Genomic DNA, 21,842 nt, shown 5'->3' on the forward strand with positions numbered 1-21,842 from the left:
AAGTCTGAGCAGTAAAGCAGGCAGACACTGGGACACATTCATATGGACATTGTAAACGATGACTCAAACCTTCCTGTTTGGCTGTGGGACAGGGCCTGATATGAAGGGCATCATGGAAAGGAGTGCCGGATATTGCCCCAAAGTTAAACTGGTATAATCCCTCTGGTGCAAACTGCTGCAATCTTGTTTGAATCAGCGAGATCTGTATGAGATTTTGGCAGATCAATTCTCCTTCTGATATGAAATGTGAATCTGTGGTCATAGCATGGTGAACTCGTTACTTTTGTAGCCAAGCTTACCATTGTAGATCTGCAGAAGTGTTAGATACATTGTTGCATGCAGCAACACCAAGAAAACAGCCAGCTGCCCTTCAGATGTTCTCTCTGCATTGGCCTAGCCACAGCCTGCTGGTGACTCAGCCAGATTTTGTTGATGTGAGCTGTCATATCTGCAGACTTTGCCAACATTATAGCATTGAATTTTGATTAAATATAGTTAGAAAGAATTTTTTTCAGCACACCCTCATGTTACATAGTTGCTGATAAGTTTTGCTGATGTGACAGATCAAATCTGAAAATCTGCATGTATCCAGCTGTACTTCATGGTGCTTGAATCCAGGAAAATCAAGTTACAAACAAAAGTTTTAGATTGCTGGCTCCCATTAGAGTTAGAATGCTGCCACCTTGTGGGTAAACTGTAGAATGAAAGCTAGTATTTTCCCCCAAAGTTAAAGTGGTTGTAAAGGCTCAAGGTTTTTTACGTTCATGCATTCTATGCATTAAGGTAAAAAAAAAAAACCCTTCTCTGTGCAGCAGCCCCCCTAATACTCACCTAAGCCCCCTCTCCATCCAGCGATGTGCACTGGAGTCTCGGTTATCATGGGACTCCCTCGTTTCAATGGCTGAGAGAGCAGCAGGAGCCATTGGCTTTCAATCACAGCCAGTGAGCCAATGAGAAGAGAGAGAGGGTGGGCTGAGCCACAGTTCCATGTGTGAATGGACACAGCAGCGGGCGCCCCCATAGCAGGCTGCTTGTTGTGGGGGCACCTGACAGGAGGGAGGGGCCAGGAGCGCTGGTAGGGGACCTGAGAAGAGGAGGATATGGGATGCTCTGTCCAAAACCGCTGCACACAGTAGGTAAGACATGTCTGTTATTTTTTCTTAAAAAAAAAAAAAGCTTTTAGAATCACTTTAAAGTAGAACTATAGACAATTTTTCCGTATTGGATAGAATAAGGCTGGCCATACATTATTATTATTATTATACAGTATTTATAAAGCGCCACTAGTTTGCTCAGTGCTGTACATTACATTACAAAAGGGGGACAGAAAAACAACAATACAATGCAAAACATGAGGGGATCAAGGGCCCTGCTCTTTCGAGCTTACAATCTAGGAGGGAGGGGATGGTGGCACAGGAGGAGATAGCTGTGGGGGATGGAGTGGTAGGAAGAGTGGAGGAGGTTGGCAAGTTAGCAGGGGATGGGGTAGGCTTCCCTGAAGAGGTGGGTTTTCAGGGTGCGCCTAAAGGAGAGGAGAGTAGAGTAGTTGGGGAAGGGAGTTCCAGAGGATGGGTGACACCCTGGAGAAGTCCTGGAGGCGGGCATGAGAGGAGGAGACCAGGGAACTAGAGAGCAGGAGGTCTTGTGAGGAGCGGAGTGTGCGTGTTGGGTGGTACTTGGATATTAGGTCAGTGATGTAGTACGGGGCAGTATGGTGGACGGCTTTGTACGTAGGTGTTAGGATTTTGAATTTGATCCGTTGCGCAATCGGAAGCCAGTGGAGGGATTGGCAGAGGGGGGTGGCAGAAATGGAGCGGTTGGAAAGGTGAATGAGTCTGGCTGCCGTATTCAGGATCGACTGAAGCAGGGATAGCCTGTGGCGAGGCAGGCCAGTAAGGAGGGAGTTGCAGTAGTCGAGTCGCGATATGATGAGGGAGTGGATGAGCTGTTTAGTGGTTTCTGGGGTTAGGAACATGCGTATTTTGGTGATGTTGCGGAGGTGGAGTCTGCACGAGCTTGTTAAAGATTGGACTTGGGGCTGGAAGGATAGGTTGGAGTCCAGAATGACACCAAGTACTCTGGCCTGCGGAGCGGGTTTGATGGTGGCGTTGTTGGATGTGGTGGAGAAGTCAATGGGGGGTGGTATCCGGGCTGGGGGGAATTTTCTTGAGATTTGTGGTTTAGATTTACCAAAAACCATATAATACGAGGTCAAACCTAAACAACACTTTCAGTTGTATCCAATTAGGTGGGCACTTGTGCTACATAGTTGAAGGTAAATCTAAAGGAAATTGGGCAGAAATTGAACAGAAAATTTGATAGTGTATGGCCAGGCTAAGGGAGGGTTCTAACTCCTGAAATGTTTTTTTTTATTTTCATCTGTGTCCCATTGAGCAGATTTCCAATTTTAAGAGTTCTCCTGTATTTCTGTTCTGGGGACACCCCTAGATTTGGGATTTTCTTTTACATTCACTTTTGATGGTAACAGCAAACAGGACAAAGAAAAAGGGAGCCCCTAACAGGGCACAGACAGCAATAAACCAACTTGACAGATGTTGTGATCCCTCTCCAATCTATCCAAAGCAAACAAAAAAAGGTTTGCCTTTAGATATACGAGGGTTCTTCAAAACATGTCTGCACTTAAAAAAAAATAATTTTATATATATATATATATATATATATATATATATATTACATTAAACATACAGTATATACTCACTCACACTGCTTGGAAACCAGTTGTCCTCTCTGTCCATATTATGCATCTCACTATCTAGGGAAGTGATCCTTTCTAAAACCAGACCCTGCTCTAAAATAAAAAGTACACTTGTTCATTTAGGGCTCCCTTCCTCATCTTAAGACACTGAACTAAAATGACAGAAAAAAAAAAAGTTAGTCAATATACCTCTGTAGCACCCAGGCATGGGTAAGGTCACCACCCCTCCAGCAAGATCTAAGAATGCAGAGTAGCGCAATTTGCATGAGACGATATTACCACACTTTGCTGTAGCATCTTCCTTCTGGTGACATCCCGAGGAATATCGAGTAGCCCAAATATTCATAGAAGGCTCTACAGTGTCATCTAACAATGTTTGGGGTTCTTGACATTCCCAGAATCTTGTTAAAATGATGCTGACACCCCCTATGCAACTGAAGCTGGGAAAAGGCAAGTACATTTACTAACTTTTTTTTTTTTTTACATCCACATATGTTTTTTTTTCTCCATTTTTGTGGAGCAGCTTTACTGCATCAGCAGACCTTGCATGAAGTGTAAGGTCTCCTTTAAGGTGTTGGAAGAACGAATACTAACATGACACAACATAGGAGGGAGAATTTTTCTTCACATACATCTGGATGTTATAAGCAATAGGGCACCACAGATAGTTTTTTTTTACTATGGCCTATTCATGTTATAATGGCATTAAGTTAGGCAGTCAGTTTGATACAAATAAGGAGAACATGGGTTCAGATTCTAACACTAGCAGCTCACAAGCCCATCACGTAAAATGGAATGAGTCTGAAGAATGAAGTGCATTATGGGGGTTGTGATATTGAGGATAAAAATGTGAATCTGTTGTCTCAGTACATTTTGATCTTATCTGATAGGAATATGTCATATCCCACCAATTTGTAAACTAATTGTATAATAAAAGGTTGTTCATTTTATAAATAGTGGTTGGTATTGCCCTGAAAGAAGGTATCAGCACCTAAACAATCCCAGCTTTTTAAAGTTTTCTACTGACAGTTTTTTCATAATTAGGGATGTGATGGTTGAATGTACCAACCGGACCTATTATTACTTTTATGTTAAAACTGGAGAGTGCAAAGTCTGGTGCAGCTCTGCATAGAAATCAATCAGCTTCCAGGTTTTATTATCAACGTTTAATTGAACAAGCTGAAGTTAGAATCTGATTGGCTACTATACACCAGATTTTGCACTTTCCAGTTTTAGTAAAATCAACCCAATGGTGTCAGAATTTGAAAGCCTCAAAGAAATGATGGAGTGACTATAATGCCTCATGTGCACTGCTGCTCATGAATGTGAGTTCAAGAGCTTTAGGTATTTTTTTGCCAAAGCCCCTGAACTCAACTCAGTAAAAGTCTATGTGTCTATGCACACATAGACTTTTATCAGAGTTTAACAGCAGCAGCTTTTAGGGTCAGTGAAATATCCCTCTCCTGAACATAGAAGAATCACATTCAGGAAAGGAACGATTTGGCCAAAATAATGCTAAACATGGAAAAAACAGGTGTAAATGCATCTAAATGTGCCTACGTGCTAACTGCGATTAGCGCTTGGGCGTTTATTCATTTCAATGGCCAGTACTCTGACAAAATGTCTAAGCACTAAATGTGGCCATTCACAGGAGCACGGCTCAGCATTGAGCGTGCTTGAATGCCCCAATAGCAAGAAGTTTGCTATTGGGGCACTCGGCAGGGGGGAGGAGTCAAGATCGCCGGTGGGGAACTCAAAAAAAGAGGATCGGGGCTGCTCTGTGCAAAACCATTGCACCAAGCAAGTAAGTATAACATGTTTGTTATTTAGAAAAAAATCTAAATACAACCTTTAGAATCACTTTAAGTTTAGGAATGGTAATTTACATAGTTACATTAGTTCAAGCTGGACCAGTGCAAGTATGTTTGTGCCATGCCTTGTCAATCCTTGTGGAAGCTGGAAATCACTGTAGTAGTCAGGTTCTCTAATTGGACAAGGTGGAAATTGTGACATAGCGATCAACCTAAATTAACCAGAAAATATTTTGCATTCATTTAGGAAATGCAAAGTGTTCTCTGCATGGTGAGCAAGCAACCTGTGTTCACTAAGTAGCAGGGCAGCCACTTAGCACAGGACCTGAAAGCTAGCAGTGATCACTGTAATAATAGTGACTATTATAGTGACTTCCAGCTTTCACAGGGATCAACTAGGTATAGCACAAGCATACTTACATTGGTCCAAGCTAGAAAGATGTAGCTATGCAAAAATATACATACTTAAACTTTAGCCATTCAGTCCATGCAAAATACATTGGCAAAAAACTCCAGCAACTGGGCTCCTCCCAACCAACACTTTTAGATTGAATAACTTTAAAGCAGAACCTCACCCAAAAGTTTTGCTCTTTCTCCTCCCCCCTCCTCTGTCATATATGGAAGATTTTGTTTTGAGGGGGGGTACAACTCCAACAGTTGTCTCTTTCTCACCAAGCTTCTTGCTGATGGTCTTGTAGCCCATTCCAGCCTTGTACCGGTCTACAATCTTGTCCCTGACATCCTTTTGACAGCTCTTTGGTCTTGTCAATGGTAGATAGGTTTGAATAGAACAAAGAGATTCTGTGGACAGATGTCTTTTATACACATAATGAGTTGTTGTTAGGAGCACCTTCTTAAATTGACAGGACTAATCTGTGTACCACATGGGCACATAGCCAGTCTGTGGGAGCCACAATCATTGTTGGTTGGTAGGGGATCAAATGCTTATTGTACTCACTGACCTGCAACTTTAGTTTATAACATTTTGTATCCTGTGTTTTTTCTGGATTTTTGGTTGATATTCTTTGTCATTTAAAATTCACTTATGATAAAAATTATAGACCCTTCATTTCTTTGTAGGTGGGCAAACTTACAAAATCTGCAGGGGATCAAATAATTATTTTCCACACTAGTAGCAGTTATTTGCTTTAAAATTCCATGTATTGTATAGTTGTGGCAAATGGTAGAAAAAAATTTTATTTACAATAATCAAAGGTAATTATACTCGTTCTTGTGGCATTTAAGCTGGGTACAAACTTGCCAAAAATCGGTCAGTGTTTAGAGTTGTCTGTCCAACAGAAGCTGATCTTACGGCTGGCTTTTGTCAACACACTGGAAAGCCAGCATCCAATCAGAGCTTGCAGCCAATAGAGAGAGAGTGATGAATAAACATCGCTTGTGCTGAAATAGTGATCTGACAGGTTTTTTTTGATTGAACGAAAAAAAAAAAACCTTACAGTGCGTACCCAGCTTTAACTAGTTGCCAACTGCAGATAGCCGAATGACGGCTGCACTGCGGCCGGCCAGTTCTGAGAGGACGTCATATGCGCACCCCACAATCTCCGTGATCGCTGTGTCCTACGGACACAGCTGATCACATGATGTGGTAAAAGGCCAATCACAGCGGCCTTTTACCACGTGATCTGCCGTGTCTAATAACATGCTGATCACCGGGAGATGCAATTGCCGGTTCTCGGCTGCACTTTCATCACGCTGTCAGAGCATGAGGAAGGTACTGCCGAGAACAGGCAGTTGTCAGAGCAGGGATCGGCACCGATCATCAGGGCACTGATGATCGGTGCCCAGCAGTGCCACCCACCAGCTCTGCCCACAAGTGCCCAGCAGTGCCACCCACCAGCTCTGCCCACAAGTGCCCAGCAGTGCCACCCACCAGCTCTGCCCACAAGTGCCCAGCAGTGCCACCCACCAGTGCCCATCAGTGCAGACCAGAAGTGCCACCAGTCAGTGCCCATCAGTTGCGCCAGTCAGTGCCCAGCAGTGCCAGCAGTCATTGCCCAGCAGTGCCACCAGTCAGTGCCGACTATCAGTACCTATCATCAGTGCCAGCTCATCAGTGCTGCTTATCAGTGCCACCTATCAGTGCTGCCTCATTAGTGCTGCCTATCAGTGCCAATCAATGCCGCCTATCAGTGCCCATCAGTGCTGCTTATCAGTGCCCATCAGTGCTGCCTATCAGTGTTCACTGTTTGCAAAATTGTATAACAGAAACAAAGACACTTTTTTTTACTTTTTGCTCTTTTTTTGTTTATAGCTCAAAAAGTAAAACTCCCAGCAGCAAGTAAATACCACCAAAAGAAAGCTCTATTTCTGAGAAAAAAATTATAAAACTGTCATATGGGTACAATGTTGCATGACCGCGCAATTGTCATTTAAAGTGCTACATCGCTGAAAGCTGAAACTTGGCCTGGTAAGGAAGTGGGTATAAAGGATAAGTTCAGGCAAGTGGTTAAAGGATAAGTTCAGAATTTCAACTTTTGGAACATGTTACATGTTCCACCCATATTTAGGGTAGAACATGTAACATGTTTCAGCTCCGGCAGCTAGTTCCCTCAATACCCCCTCATTGTCACAGTGGGTGGGGTATCTGCTCTCTGCCCCCACTGTCACAATTCATATGGGGTTCCCACACAGCGCTGTGAATTCATGATCTAGAGCTACCATCAGCTGTTGCAGCTGAAGGCTTTTAGTTATATCGGAGGTACAGGCTGAAAGCTGCAGGGCTTGTCTGCAGGAGTCTGACATTGCACCCCTGATCCAGTGATTACAAGCGCAATGCTTTCCAGGCTCCTTAGGGAAAAAATAACAAATGCACATTTTCTTCTCTGCAAAAATATGTGCATTTATTATTTTGTTCCTAAAAGGTGAACTTATCCTTTAAACAGCAGCAATAACGTTATCAGAGGGACATGCAGAACGGTTCTCGTGTGGAAGGACAGCAAAGGATTGTTAGTTTGAAAGATAATTGTACTTATCTAACTACATGTTCCAATGTCCTAGTGTAAAAACTAGCCCTAGGATTTGTGCATTCTGGGGAATATCTCATTAGGTGGGGTGTACTCTGCTTAAAACCAGTAGTGGATAGGATATTGCCATCTGTTCCTCAGGAAGCCAGACTTGGTGTATTATGATTTGAAAAAAAAAAAATGGACAGGTGTGTATAGCAATATAACAGGCTTGTTCACCCTTGTGCCATTTTATCCTGTTTTATTGATGTTGTGCAAGGATTGCAGAATGCTTCAGTATATAGGATAAACAATACACTAGTCATCAGAAAGAGTCAGCTGCAATCTATAATCAGCCACACATAATACTGGCCTGGAGGACCACAACTCAATGGGGTAGATTTACTAAAGCTGGAGCACTAAGTCTGGTGCAGCTGTGTATGGTAACCAATCATTTTCTAACTTCAGCTTGTTCAATTAAGCTTTGGCAATAATACCTGGAAACTGATTGGTTTCTATGCAGCTGTAGTAGGGTTTGGACTCTCCAGCTTTAGTAAATAATCCCCAATGTGTGCTACGTTGAGACACAATTCTAAGCATGGATCAAAACCTGACATTTAAATAAAGCACATTAATAAACACAGATTTGTAAAATGTCCTGAGAATACTTAGATAACAGGAGTAAATAACCTATACAGTAAAGAGGAACATTGTGGTACAGTTGGTGTATACTGAAAACATGTCACGTATGTTGTCGTGGTGTTCATACTTCTCCCTTGTAGATGCCATTATTTACAATTCTAACACTTTTTACATTCTGACTAACCATAGGTTCACACTGAAGCATTTTCTGCAGCGTTTTGCAGAAACGCAGTATAGTCCATTTAACATAATTTCCTATGGAACAGGTTCACATCACTGCGTTTTCTTCTGCATTTTTTGGAAAAGGTCAGGGACTTTTTTTAACACAAAACGTTGCATTTTTGGTTCTATAGACTACAATGGGAACACTGCAGAAAAGCATGTATTGCGTTTTTGATGCATTTTGTGTTTAAAGTCTGCCTAGCAACAAGAAAAAGAAAAAACTCAAAACACATCAAAAACACAACAAAAACTCAAGTGCAAAAATGCAAAATGCAACGCAAAACACAATGCAGAAACGCAACTTGAATAGGTGTGAACCTAGACTTAGTTCCAGTCCCTGTTGTGATACATTCAGATGCTTGCATGTGTATTATGGGTGCTTGAACTTCTTAATAAAGCACAATAAGTACTCTGGCTCCCAAACCAGACTACAAAATTGGCGACGAGGAGATCTATGCTTTTCAACAATAGCCTGCCCATTTATTTCCACAACCTGGTGAGCCTGCAATGTCTCACCCCCGGTTCACATATATGCTGCCATGTGGGCCGTGTTTTGCACGGGCATGGGAGCCCATTCATTTGAATGGACTCCTGTGCCCGTGACACACAGGGAAGAAGTCCCTGCACTTCTTTGTAAAACGCAGCCCGCACGGAACCTAGGTTCCCAGTACGGTTTAATTTTCCAGTGTGGGCGGCGTGCCATTAGAACTAATGGCACCCACCTGCGAGTCCGCATTTCTCTGTGCGGGTGGTGCAGCTTCACGGATTTTCGTGTGGATCCACAGCGGCACCACCTGCACAAATGGAAACCTAGGGTGACTGTTTGTATTCATACATGAGAATGACATTTTCTGCTAATCAGGACTTTACTATTGAAAGAAAGCATGCTTTACTTATTCACTGCCTGGGAGCAGAAGGACAGTGTCTTTCTATACTCTACAAGTAGCAGATGACACTTATGATCTCACTGAGTTTGATGCTCTAACAGATAAAATGATTAGGAGAACTAGTAACAAAAGAATCACGCTCAAACCAATAAAACTAAGAGGGAGCCACTCTCCATTTAAAAGCCTTGTTCCAATTTATTGAAGTATCTGATGCACAGATTTTGCAGCTGGTTCCTCGAACTATGTGTAACAGTCTCTACATAGGATACTTCAATAAATCAGAACATAGCTTTTAAATAGAAAGTGGCTCCTTTTCCATTTATTGGCTTGAACGTGGAAGTTGTGAAGAGGCCAGCGATTGCTGGGAGCAGACATCCAGAGGAACAGGGAGGCGGTATGTGTGCTTGTAAGGGAACATTTTATTTTCTAGTACAGTACTCTTGGAACATGATTTGAAGGAGAAGTATGGGGTTATGTAAACGCAAACTTTCATACTCACATCCTTTTTGTTGCAGCATCACTGTGATGCTGCAGCTGTCCCATGTTGGCTCTAAGACCAAGAACTGAACAATCACATGACCGCTGATCAGTCAGCTCTTGGTCTGCTCAGAGCAGAAAGCAGTGACCATCAATCCATCATGCAACACTCATTAACCCCTTCAAACCAGTGCCTCCTGGCCCTTTAAAGGTTTCAGAAGCCGGGAGGCAGGGTTAAGGGTCATATGAACGCTGTGACGGTGTGTCACGGCGGTCACACGATCGGAAAAGGTCCCGATCGAAAGAGGAGATCTGGATCTTTCCGGAAGTACTGGACATGTGTGCTGGGAGCACGCAGGGCGCACACTCTCAGCACATATGTTCTTTTTTAATAGAATGCAAATGTGCGGCCGCTTGGCGTCTAGGCCTAGATGCCTGGAGGCCGCACAGTTGCTTTTGGCTGGCATGAAGAGGTTAAAGCATAAATAATAACCTCCCAACTTTGGTGTGGATGGATGCAGTAACCCCTAACATTGGTGTCAGTATCATTACCCTCCCCCACATTAATGGTCAAAGCCTGTGAAATGTATTCCACCTACCCGCTAATTACGTCACTCGCGCATGCACATGGCAGTCTTATATGAAAATGAGGCTTGAATAATTTGTATTGCGCATGCGCAAGATTCCCCCAGTGTTCATTTTCTCTTTATTATTTTATGTGTATATAAATAGCCATTTAATAAACATACTAATAATCCAAAAAAACAGCTTCAATTTAAATATACAGTGCCTTGGAAAAGTATTCATACCCCTTGAAATGTTCCACAATTTGTCTTGTTACCAAAAATGTAAATGTATTTTATTGGGATTTTATGTGATAGACCAACACAAAGTGACACATAATTGTGAAGTGGAAGGAAAATTATAAATGGTTTTCAAAATGTTTTGCAAATAAATATCTGAAAAGGTTGGTGTGCATTTGTATTCAGCCCCCGTGTCAATACTTTGTAGAACCACCTTGCACTGCAATTACAGCTGCAAGTCTTTTGAGGTATGTCTCTACAATCTTTGCACATCTAGAGAGGGACATTTTTGCCCATTCTTCTTGCAAAAAAAAGCTCAAGCTCTGTCAGATTGGATGGAGAGTGTCTGTGGAGAGCAATTTTCAAGTCTTGCCACAGATTCTTAATTGGATTTAGGTCTGCACTTTGACTGGGCCATTCTAACACATGAATATACTTTGATCTTCTAAATCATTCCATTGTAGCTCTGGCTGTATGTTTAGGTTGTTGTCCTGCTGGAAGGTGAACCTCCACCCCAGTCTCAAGTCTTTTGCAGACTCTTAACAGGTTTTCTTCTAAAATTGCCCTGTATTTGGCTCCATCCATCTTCCTATCCACTCTGACCAGATGTTCTGTCCTTGCTGAAGAAAAGAATCCCCACAGCATGATGCTGCCCCCACCACATTTCACAGTGGGGATGGTTTGTTCAGGGTGATGTGCAGTGTTAGTTTTCCACCACACACAGCATTTTGCTTTTGCCAAAAAGTTCCATTTTGGTCTCATCTGACCAGAACACCTTCTTCCCCGTATGCTTTGTCTCCCATATGGCTTCTTGCAAACGGGAATGTTTGTGGCTCTCTTTCAACAGTGGCTTTCTTCTTGCCACACTTCCATAATGGCCAGATTTGTGCGCATGACTAATAGTTGTCCTGTGGACAGATTCTCCCACCTGAGCTGTGGATCTCTGCAGCTCCTCCAGAGTTACCATGGGCCTCTTGCCTGCTTCTCTAATTAATGTTCTCCTTGCCCAGCCTGTCCGTTTAGGTGGACGGCTGGGCAAGGAGAGCTCCTCCATGCTTTCTTATCAGTATGGTTTCCCTTCCCTGTACTTTCTCCAGTTCCCCAATGTTCTTTTTGTGAATCAGACGGGGGGGGGGGTAACAGTCACAGACGGGGAGGCATTGTCCTGCGTGAGTGCATTTTTTGCTGGAGTGCAAAACAGCAGTTGAACACAGCCCTCTGATCATGTCCTCTCTGCTTTTTCATGGGTAAATGCTGTTCTGTGATCTCCACCTTAACCTGTCTCCCTGCTATTCACTGACTTTCTGCAACCTTAGGGTGAATGCTGTTCTGTGATCTCCACCTTAACCTGTCTCCCTGCTATTCACTGACTTTCTGCAACCTTAGGGTAAATGCTGTTCTGCGATCTCCACCTTAACCTGCCTCCCTGCTATGCACAGACTTTCTGCAAAACTCAGGATAATTAGCCCTATATCTTTTTGTCTGTTTGTGGTGATTGATTCTCACCTCCTTTGCCTTTCTGTGATCAGAGAATCAATTGTGAGTTAGGGACCTTAGATTGTACACCCCTTGAGGGTTAGGGACTGATGTGAATGTACAATATATATATGTAAAGCGCTGCATAAATTGACGGCGCTAAGTACCTGGAAAAAAAAATAAAAATTATAATTTATGACCCTGGCCTGTGTGTGCGACTGATCTGGTTTTGATCAGCCTCCCCCCCAAATTCATGTGATCCTTATCAGTTCCTAATTGAGGCAGAGAAGAGTTGCTCATTTGATCATCTCCTTATAAATTTAGACCAGCTTATGGGGGAGGTCACAGACCGGGAGGGTACAGTCGCAGGGGTTGGGGCATTGTCTTGTGCGAGTGCATTTTCTGCCAAAGTTCAAAGCAGCAGTTGAACACAGCAGTTTAACTAAAGCAGTGTAACTCAAGCAGTAGAAGATACAACAAAGAACTCTACTGTACGGTGGAAGGACTGCAAGCAAACATCCTGGGAAACATCTCCTACAAGTTCGACTCCCACTCCATGTACCCTTTTAATATGCAACCTCTACTACTTTTCATATTGCTCTCTGTTCTCAAAGTCTCATCTCTTTACCCCTCTGCTTCACCCCAAATCTTATACATATCACCCTCACTGCTACCATCTCCCTACTATTGCTCTCATCACCTCCTGGTAATAATTTACTCATATACAGCCTGCTCCCATATTACTTCCTCACCCTCCTAACCTCTGGGAACATCGCCTCACACCCTGCTCCTCCAGCATCTCACCCCCACACCAGGAGCTCTCCTTCCTCCAGGAATAGCCACAATCCACTGAATTCAATCTCAATCCCTATGCTCCTAAAAACCACTCTCCCTTTTTCACGTGCACTCTGGAATGCCTGCTCTGTCTGTAATAAGCTCACCTCTGTTCATGACCTTTTTGCCTCCCACTCCCTTAACCTACTAGCAATTACAGAAACCTGGCTTCAAGCAGCAGATTCTGCTTCTCCTGCAGCACTTTCTTATGGAGGCTCTCTCTGGACTCACCCAGACTCAGTGGTCGGAAAGGAGGTGTACTTGGTTTGCTTCTATCCCCACTGAGCACCTTTCAAGTCCTCCCTAACCCCCCCTCTCTACTTTCAAGAGTCCCTGTATTTAGCCATTTTCTCCCATTTCTCTAAGGATTGCAGTGACCTACCGGCCTCCTGAACCAGTGTCGCTCTTTCTTGATGACCTCTCTGCTTGGCTACCCTACTTTCTCTCCTCTGAAATACTATCATTCTTGGAGATTTTAACATTCTCATAAATGTGAACAACCCAGATACTGTACATCTCAGCTCTACAACCTAACCTCATTTTTTGCCTTAACACAATGGATATACTCCTCCACTCACTTTGATGGGAATACATTAGACCTGGTTTTCTCCCATCTTTGCACTCCCTACAACCTCACAAACATCCCTTTCCTCTCTCTAATCACACACTCATCACCTTCAATGTCCTCATCTTAAAACACTTATAACGTCAAGCAGCAAACAATTACCCGCAGAAATATTCACAGCTTGAACCCTTCTATTTTCCACTCTGCAACTGATCACCTCTGTGATAGAATCTCTCCCCTGTCCTGCCCTGACCTGGCCACTGCTGTCTACAACAGTTCTCTTTCATCCACACTAGACTCACTTGCTCCTCTAACTACACAAAGTATCAGGCCCCAACCATTACAACCCTGGCAGACTGACGACACCAGAAATCTTAAGTGACAGTCGTGCACTGGAGCGATTGTGGCATAAAACCAAATCTCACCAAGCTTCCACCCTATATAAATCTGCTTTCTTAACATACAATTCCTCACTCCATGCTGCCAAACAAGCCTACTTTGTCACTCTTATTAATACCTTGTCATCCAGTCCTCGTCTCTTCTCTACTTTTAACTCTACTTTCTCCACCTCCACCCAGTAACTCACTCACTGCTTACGAGATTGCAAATAATTTAAAAAACAAGATTGATGCAATTCGTAGTGGCATCTCCGCTACACAGACATCTATCCACTTAGCATACCTTATACTAAACCTCCCTCAACAATTTCCTCTTTTGACCTTGCTACTACTGAAGAGGTCACTACAGTTTTCTCAGAAGCCAGTCTCACCACCTGCCCCCTGGATCCTGTCCCCTCACAACTACTATGGTCAACCTCTTCTTCTGTCCTATGCTCCCTCACTCACATCTTCAATCTCTCCCTCTCTACTGGTGCCTTCCCCACCCCTCTAAATCATGCACTGATCACTCCCATACTTAAAAAGCCCTCGCTGGACCCCACCAACCTGAACAATTTAAGACCCATCTCCCTGCTCCCGTTTACCTCTAAACTCTTAGAGCACTTAGTCTACAATCGCCTGAGCTCCTACCTCACTGACAACAACCTTCTTGAACCCTTAGTCTGGCTTTCGCTCACCACATTCCACTGAAACTGCCCTACTAAAACTCACTAATGATTTACTGACTGCTAAAACTAATGGCCACTACTCCACACTCTTACTACTTGACCTCTCTGTGGCTTTTGATACTGTTGACCATCCCCTCCTCCTCAAAAAACTCCACTCTCTTGGCCTCCGAGACTCTGCTCTCTCCTGGTTCTATCACAGTGCTCCTTCAGCGTTCCCTATAACGGTCTCCTCCTCTCCACTCCCTCAAGGTTCTGTCCTTGAACCACTTCTCTTCTCCATCTACACCTCCTTCCTTGGTCACTTGATAAACTCCCATGGCTTTAAGTACCATCTCTATGCTGATGACACACAAATTATCTTTCTACTCCACACCTCGCCCCTTCAGTCTCCTCTCGCATTACTAACCTACTAAGAAACATATCGGCATGGATGTCACTCCACTTCCTCAAACTAAATCTTTCCAAAACTGAGCTCATAATATTCCCTCCAGCCCGTGCCCCCTCCACTGACTTCTCCATCAAGATCAATAATACAACCATCAGTCCCTCCCCTCTTGCCAGGGTACTAGGTGTGATCCTAGACTCCCATCTGTCCTTGCCCCAAATCCAATCACTGTCCAAATCATGTAAACTTCACCTCAGCAATATCTCCAAGATTTCCCTTTCTTAACCACTGCAACTTATTCACTCCCTTGTTATCTGTTGCCTTAACTATTGTAACTCCATCCTCATTGGCCTACCTTATCGCAGGCTATCCCCTCTTCAGTCTATCATGAATGCTGCTGCCAGACTCATCCACCTTACGAACCGTTCCATATCTGCCATCCCTCTCTGCCAATCCCTCCACTGGCTTCCCATTGCCCAACAAATAAAATTCAAAACATTAACAACATATAAAGCCATTTGTAACTCTGCCCCAAATGACATCCCCAATCTTGTCTCCAAATATCACCCAAACTGTCCTCTCCTTTCCGCTCCTCATACGACCTCCTGCTCTCTAGCGCCCTTGTCTCCTCCTCCCATGCTCGTCTCCAGGACTTCTCCAGAGCCTCCCCCATCCTCTGGAACGCTCTACCCCAATCTATCGGACTATTGCCTACTCTGCCCACTTTTAGGCGATCTCTGAAAACCTACTTCTTCAGGGAAGACTATCCCGCCTTCAGCTAATAACGGAATCTTCTATTCCTCATATCAGTTCATCCCCCAGTTATTACCTTTTGTACCACCAGACCCTCCCTCTTAGATTGTAAGCCCCAAGGAGCTGGGCCCTCCTAACCATCTTGTATTGAACTGTATTGTTGCTGTATTGTTTCCCTTTATATTGTAAAGAGCTGAGCAAACGGTTGGCACTATATAAATCCTGTATTATAATACTAATAATAATAGATGCCCAAAACTGAACTGCATATTCCAGATGCATGTACATATAAATGTATAATTCTCCAGAGAATCCTACCATGTGTGCATTATTTCTTCTGTCGGACACCTATAATCTTACTGAAGTCATTCCTTCATATTACGGATTTTTTTGTGTATGCCAATACTTTGGGATAAGCCCTTTGGTTTAGTTTGACAGATTGGGAAAAGACTTCTTATACTCTTATACTGGGCCACTGGGAGTTTTCCATGCTATGGAACAAAAATCTCCAGGACTCTGCTTACCCATTATTTAAGCTATTTTTTTTTTTGCCAGAAGACCCGTATTTTTGGGGCAATGCTATTACATATGCGCAAAGGTTATGGGCAAGTCACATTCTCTCCAACACAGGGGCAATGCATCCGGCCTAAACCTCACAGCTCTTATAGGAATCAAATATTGAGCTAGTAACTTAAACACAATTCTGTCACTCAAGTCAATCTCAGAAAAACATGCCTAAGTATTTTCCTCCTCTGATGCTCATTAGGTCCTACACTGAAATCATTCTCCCAGTTTCTTAAATACGGGGATGTTGTAGGTTTAGTCTCCTTGACAAGTAATTGGTATACCCGAGATATGCACAGGAAAAACATTTGCATTATCAAAGACACAGGAGTGGTTTAGAGCTATTAGCTAATTCTCAAAAGTGATGTGGGATCCAAATCATGTTATCCAAGCCCACCCTACTCTGTTTCCTTTCAACCTTTTATTAACTTTGTTATAAGTCCAATCAGTTATCCATGAGATATTAGCTGCCTGATAATACCTTTTAAAATCCAGCATAGCTATCACTGCTTCCCCCTTTCCCTTAGCCATCACTGCAAAATCAATACTTCGGCCTTTGTGTTACCATATCAATTTCAATACTATAAATCTTAACTTTTTAAAGTATATATGTGACAGTACAAATAGGAGCATTTGGAATTTGTACAATATTTTACGAAGTATTCTCATTGTTATTGTATTAATTATGCCCAGTGTGAGAGCAGTCTGTTTTAAAGAATTCAGCTCTTATTTGATAGTATGGAATACCACAGAATAGAATGGACGGAATGTAATTAAATTATAGAGGGCGATAAAGGAAGCTGTTAATTTTACTTCCAAGTAGCCAAGCTTTCTTTCTTTGCCAAGTAAAATGATATGTAGGCTGTAGTGCCTGCTGCTCTTTAGCTAAGATTGTGATATTCAAAATCTGATTAATTTTTAGGTTTGACATTTCCCTGTACTGTCTTACCTCTTCCATAACAAATTCTCACAGTGATACAAAAGAAAGGGCGGAAGTACAGGTGAAGGAATAAAAAGCTTTCCGCAAAGATGATATCTGCTTTGGCCGGAACGGGCAAATATCAGATAAAGCTGCGCCAATAGTAGGAATGTGAATATGATCCTCCAGAGTATACTTTTGTGTTTGGTTTTTTTTTTTCCCCACAGTTAACCTTTGTGTTTAGTAATGCACTACATGGTGGTATTATGCTAGCTGTGGATTTTTTTGTACCGAGTTAACCACTTTAAGGCTTTTGATCAATTTTTATCAATTGCGCTATTTACAGTATTCTTCTCCACTGTGGCAGCATCGTAGATCACAGGTATGGATGTACCCAGTGAGGATATAGTACATGCCAGCTGATTAACCACTTGTTTCCAAACCAATTCTGATACTTCTCATATAAAATGTAAAAATCAGCCTTTTTTTTGCCAGAAAATTACTCAGAACCCCCAAAAGAGATTATATATATATATTTATTACATACACACAAAACTTGGCCTGATATTGAATGGCTAGGTTGCTACAGAATTCTAATTGCTACAAAATGTAAGTAGGAAATGAGGTTTCCTGATCCAACTATAATGTAGTTTTCCTAATGATCTGATGTGTAAAAGTGCATGTATTACCCATATGGACCCTTTTTAACAGTGCATCTACAAAGTAGCACTGGTGCTTCCTACTGAGGAAATGTAGCATGCAAATTCAAAAACTGCTGCCCAGTTGGGTTACCACTTAAGTGCCAATTTCACCTCCTGGTAGGGGCACTCCCAGGAGAGGGCTAGGAAACTTTGGACGGGGGGGCGGCAGGCACAACCAACTAGCCCCTTCATGGAGGCAAAAGATATCTGCGGTGTTAAAAAAAAAAAAAAAAAAAAAAAAAAGAAGAGCATACCAAAGTGTGCCATGGTGGCACAGTGATTGGCAGACATGAAAGATGAGTGTTCCTAGAGAACATGATTTATTGTGACACACCTTTCCAAATCTTTTGGCATCAGCTTCCTTTGTGCATCCTGGCATTTGGTAATTTTAAATCTCAGAGCCACAAAGAAAGTTGGTGATGGAAGACTTCCCTCTGCCAGAAGCTGTAAAGGTAGGCCTGAACATGGAGAAGGTAGCTATATAATGCCCAGCATGTGTCACTGACTACAGATCCTACTCTGACTGATGTCTGAATGGTAAAAAAAAAAGTATCTCTACTTAGGGCCTCCAATCCAGTTCTGCTGGCCCAGTCCTTCCCAGGGCACTCCTGATATCACTGGTGTATTTTCATACATGAAAATTCTTAACATTTTGTAAATTCACAACCAGACTGAGCAACTTTAAACACATTTGGCTACTGATTATATATGCACAATAGTTAGAAAAAAGTGAAAGGCTTTATTAGCATTGTAAACCAGGTTTTATTTCAGAATATTTGTAGTAGGAAAACCATTACACTGTATATGATTAGTCACAGATGTCAGAAATCATTTATTTTGAAGGAAAAATAAACAGCATTACTGTATATTAATATAATAAACATTTTAACACTGAAATGGAAGACATTCATAAACAGCAATAAACCTATTAGAAGTATGTGCACCATTATTTAAAGACCATTGGGAATTGGTTTTCCATAACACGGAACAAACTTTTAAAATATATATAGTTTTAAAACGTATCAAAGTATTGCTTACAATAATTCTTTATTTCATATTTCTAGGGCAGTCCAGAAATGAAAGAATGTAACTAGTTAAAAGGGTAATATATTTTTTTTTTTAGAAAAATGTATATAAAAAAAACAAAACAAATGCAACAGTATAAGCACACTATTGTTAATATTGACACGATTTTCAAAATGTTACCCAAGATGTCTGACATCAGTTACATTATGCAACACTTCATAAGTGTATGTTGAAAGGGGCTATCTAGTGAATTTGTGGTCTGAAAACCCAGTGTTCACACACGAGTGGCAAACAGGGTTTGAGATAATATTGCAGATTCCAGATGTCGACTTCCACATCATACTTCATCCGTTTTAAACCAACAAACTGATTCATACAGTGTCAAGACTTTCTACAGTTCAGTGACGTTTGAAGTGGCTAAAACAGAGAGCTCATCCACTTCTGTTTGCTTTTGAAAGGTTAATAAACTCGAGAAAAGTACATTAGACAAAGAAAAAGTAGTTGGTAATAGAGTAATTCATAGAAGTGTGTTTGAAATCATAATACTCCAGTCAAGATTTTGTTACACTAGATTACAAAAATTCTTATACACTGGGCTTGAACAGAGACACACTTTCTCCTGGTTTAATGCAACTCTTCCCTCCACCAGCAGCAAGCTGCTTTTCCTCTGCCGAAAAGTGCCACCAGGACAGTTTACTACATGCTCTTACCCCATGACAGACAGCTAAGAAATATTCAGGCAGGTGGAAGCTCACAATACAATTCCCTTTGCTTAGTTCTGCAATTGTGCAGGATGAAAGAGCACATCAAAATAGGCCTTGTTCACTTCATATGCACATAAAAAGAGTGATGGAAACCGCGCAGATTCAACTTGCATCGAATACTTTGGGCTCATTCACACTGTATGCAGAAGCACACATTCTTCTAATGCAGATGTCTGCAAGAACACAAAAGAAAATGGTTTTCTATGTACCCTGTTCAAAACACAATGTTGGCATCATGAAATTATTTTTTTTAACCAGTGTAGAAAAAGGTAAACACAACACAAAAGGTGTGGTGTTAACAGGGCACAAAGAAAACAATTGTTTCTTTGTCCCCTTGCAGAGCCCTTCATTAGAAAAATGCATGTCCCTGCATGGGGTATGAATGTGGCCTTAAGGCCAGTACATACATACCAAAAGTTGTCTGGTTCAGCAATAACAGGCTGACTTTCAGTACATGTACTGCTGCTCTGTTCGGCTTCTGTTGAACGCTTGAAAACCAGCAGTGGATCAGCACTTGCTGCCAATGGAAGCACTGATCAGTGTGTTTTGGTGGGGGAGTTCCCCTGTCAGAATACAATAGCTCAACAGGAGAGATTCCTGAATCCCATATCATTATGTTGATGTGGGGATCTTTCAGCTTTTTTTTTTTTTTTTTCATTCAACCTATTGGTTGAACAGAAAAAAAAACCCCAAAACGTGTATACCAAACTGAAAAAAGTCCATTCATACATATATTTTATAGCCACTGTCTAGAATAGTGCTAGTTTACACCTGTGCATTGTGCTTAAAAAATGATTTGATCCGTAGACATGCATTAAAAGGCCTATTAATGACATTGCATTTTACGCCTCATGCACACAGGACATTTTGAAAACACTCCTCTTGGCAGTAGCTTTTTGGCAGAAAAAAAATGCAGATACTTGTCAAAGGCTACGTTCACACTAGCGTTGTGTGCAGGCGGCAGAGAGGCATTTGGGAAGCGTTTTTACCGCTTCTCAAACGCCTCTGACAATTCTGCACATTGCAGCACATGGTGCTGTTCTAACGGGAGCGTTAGCGTCACGGCAAAATGGACACCTCTGGTCGAGTCAGGAGGCGTTGAAGCCTACTATTCTAGTCTATGGGGCGCAGTTGCAGGGCGTTTGTGGAGCGGTAACACCATTTAAACTTTATTATAGGCGTTTGCAACGCTCGGCAAACGCCTAGCAACTGCCGCTAAACCACGCATGCGGCATTTGCAGAGAGTTAAAAAACGCTCCGCAAACGCCGGACCAACGCTTGCCAAACACTATAGGGGCAAGCGTTGGTAAAACAGTCAAGTGTGAACGAGCCCAAAGTGTCTAAATTACACTTACAAGTGTTTAGGCACGTTTACAAGCATCAAATCATTTCGTTGGCCAAAATGAAAATGTATTCTGGCCATGGAAATGAAGTAACGTTCAAGTGCTAAAACACACCCAGTATTAACATGCATTTAGACGCATCAAGCTTTTTTTCTGCCAAAACGCTGCTGCCCCTAGACACGCTGACCCTGGGTTTTTTTTTCCCTGCTGAAAAATACTACTGCTACTAAAAGTCTATGTGTGTATGGATAACATGGAGGGCTGTTTGGAAGCAGTAAAAAGAGAACACCTGATGCCCCTAAAAGTGGCTGCACAAACGCCCTGTGTGCACAAGGCCTTAATGTACATTGATACTGCATGTAAAAAGGGTAGGAAACCTGCATGGATGAGTTAATCCTGCCTTAGGTCATCTTTAGAATGACTGAATGGTTAAAGTTTATAGGAGTTTTCTTTCTGCTCTAGAAGGATGCAGGATCCATGACCTCTGTCTGGACAGTGCCAATTGGCACTGTGCTGATCACATGCACTCTCCCAAGAAAAAATAAAAAACACCTCTCTAGCAATACATACCAAACTGAGCATGTGCAGAGTGACTCCACACAATATGTCTTATCAGGAGATGAGAGGGGTGCACTGTAAGAAGTGGAGGATCAGAGAAGTCAGGATCAAACAGCATTTTTACACAATGCAGAGGATTAACCCCTTAGGTTCTATATTGAGTATATCAAACATGCTTTACTGCATATACAGACTGATTTTACTGTTGTGGGTTTAAGAACATTTTAAGAACAGTCTTTGTATTCTGACAGCGGGAAGGTATTTTGATTTCTGTAGAACTAGCCTGCCCATACATGGATCAAAATTTCGGCCAATCCCTATTGAACCGGCCGAATTTTGATCCTTTTCACTCGACTTTACTTTGTAA

General features: G+C 42.2%; 1 protein-coding gene across 1 annotated transcript in view; it reads right to left on the reverse strand.

Moving 5' to 3' along the window:
- Positions 1 to 18,522: 18,522 nt before the first annotated feature.
- CLN8 (CLN8 transmembrane ER and ERGIC protein) overlaps positions 18,523 to 21,842 on the reverse strand; it is a 28,636-nt gene continuing 25,316 nt past the window's right edge. The window contains exon 4 of the mRNA XM_089679528.1: positions 18,523 to 19,747. Within this exon, the coding sequence (XP_089535654.1) occupies position 19,747 (1 nt within the window). The 3' untranslated portion in view covers positions 18,523 to 19,746. The remainder of the gene's footprint in view (positions 19,748 to 21,842) is intronic.

The sequence above is a fragment of the Staurois parvus genome, unplaced genomic scaffold (genome assembly GCF_062004578.1).
Source record: "Staurois parvus isolate SC_StPar_1 unplaced genomic scaffold, SC_StPar_1.0 ptg000226l, whole genome shotgun sequence".
In the NCBI taxonomy this organism is placed as follows: Eukaryota; Metazoa; Chordata; class Amphibia; order Anura; family Ranidae; genus Staurois; species Staurois parvus.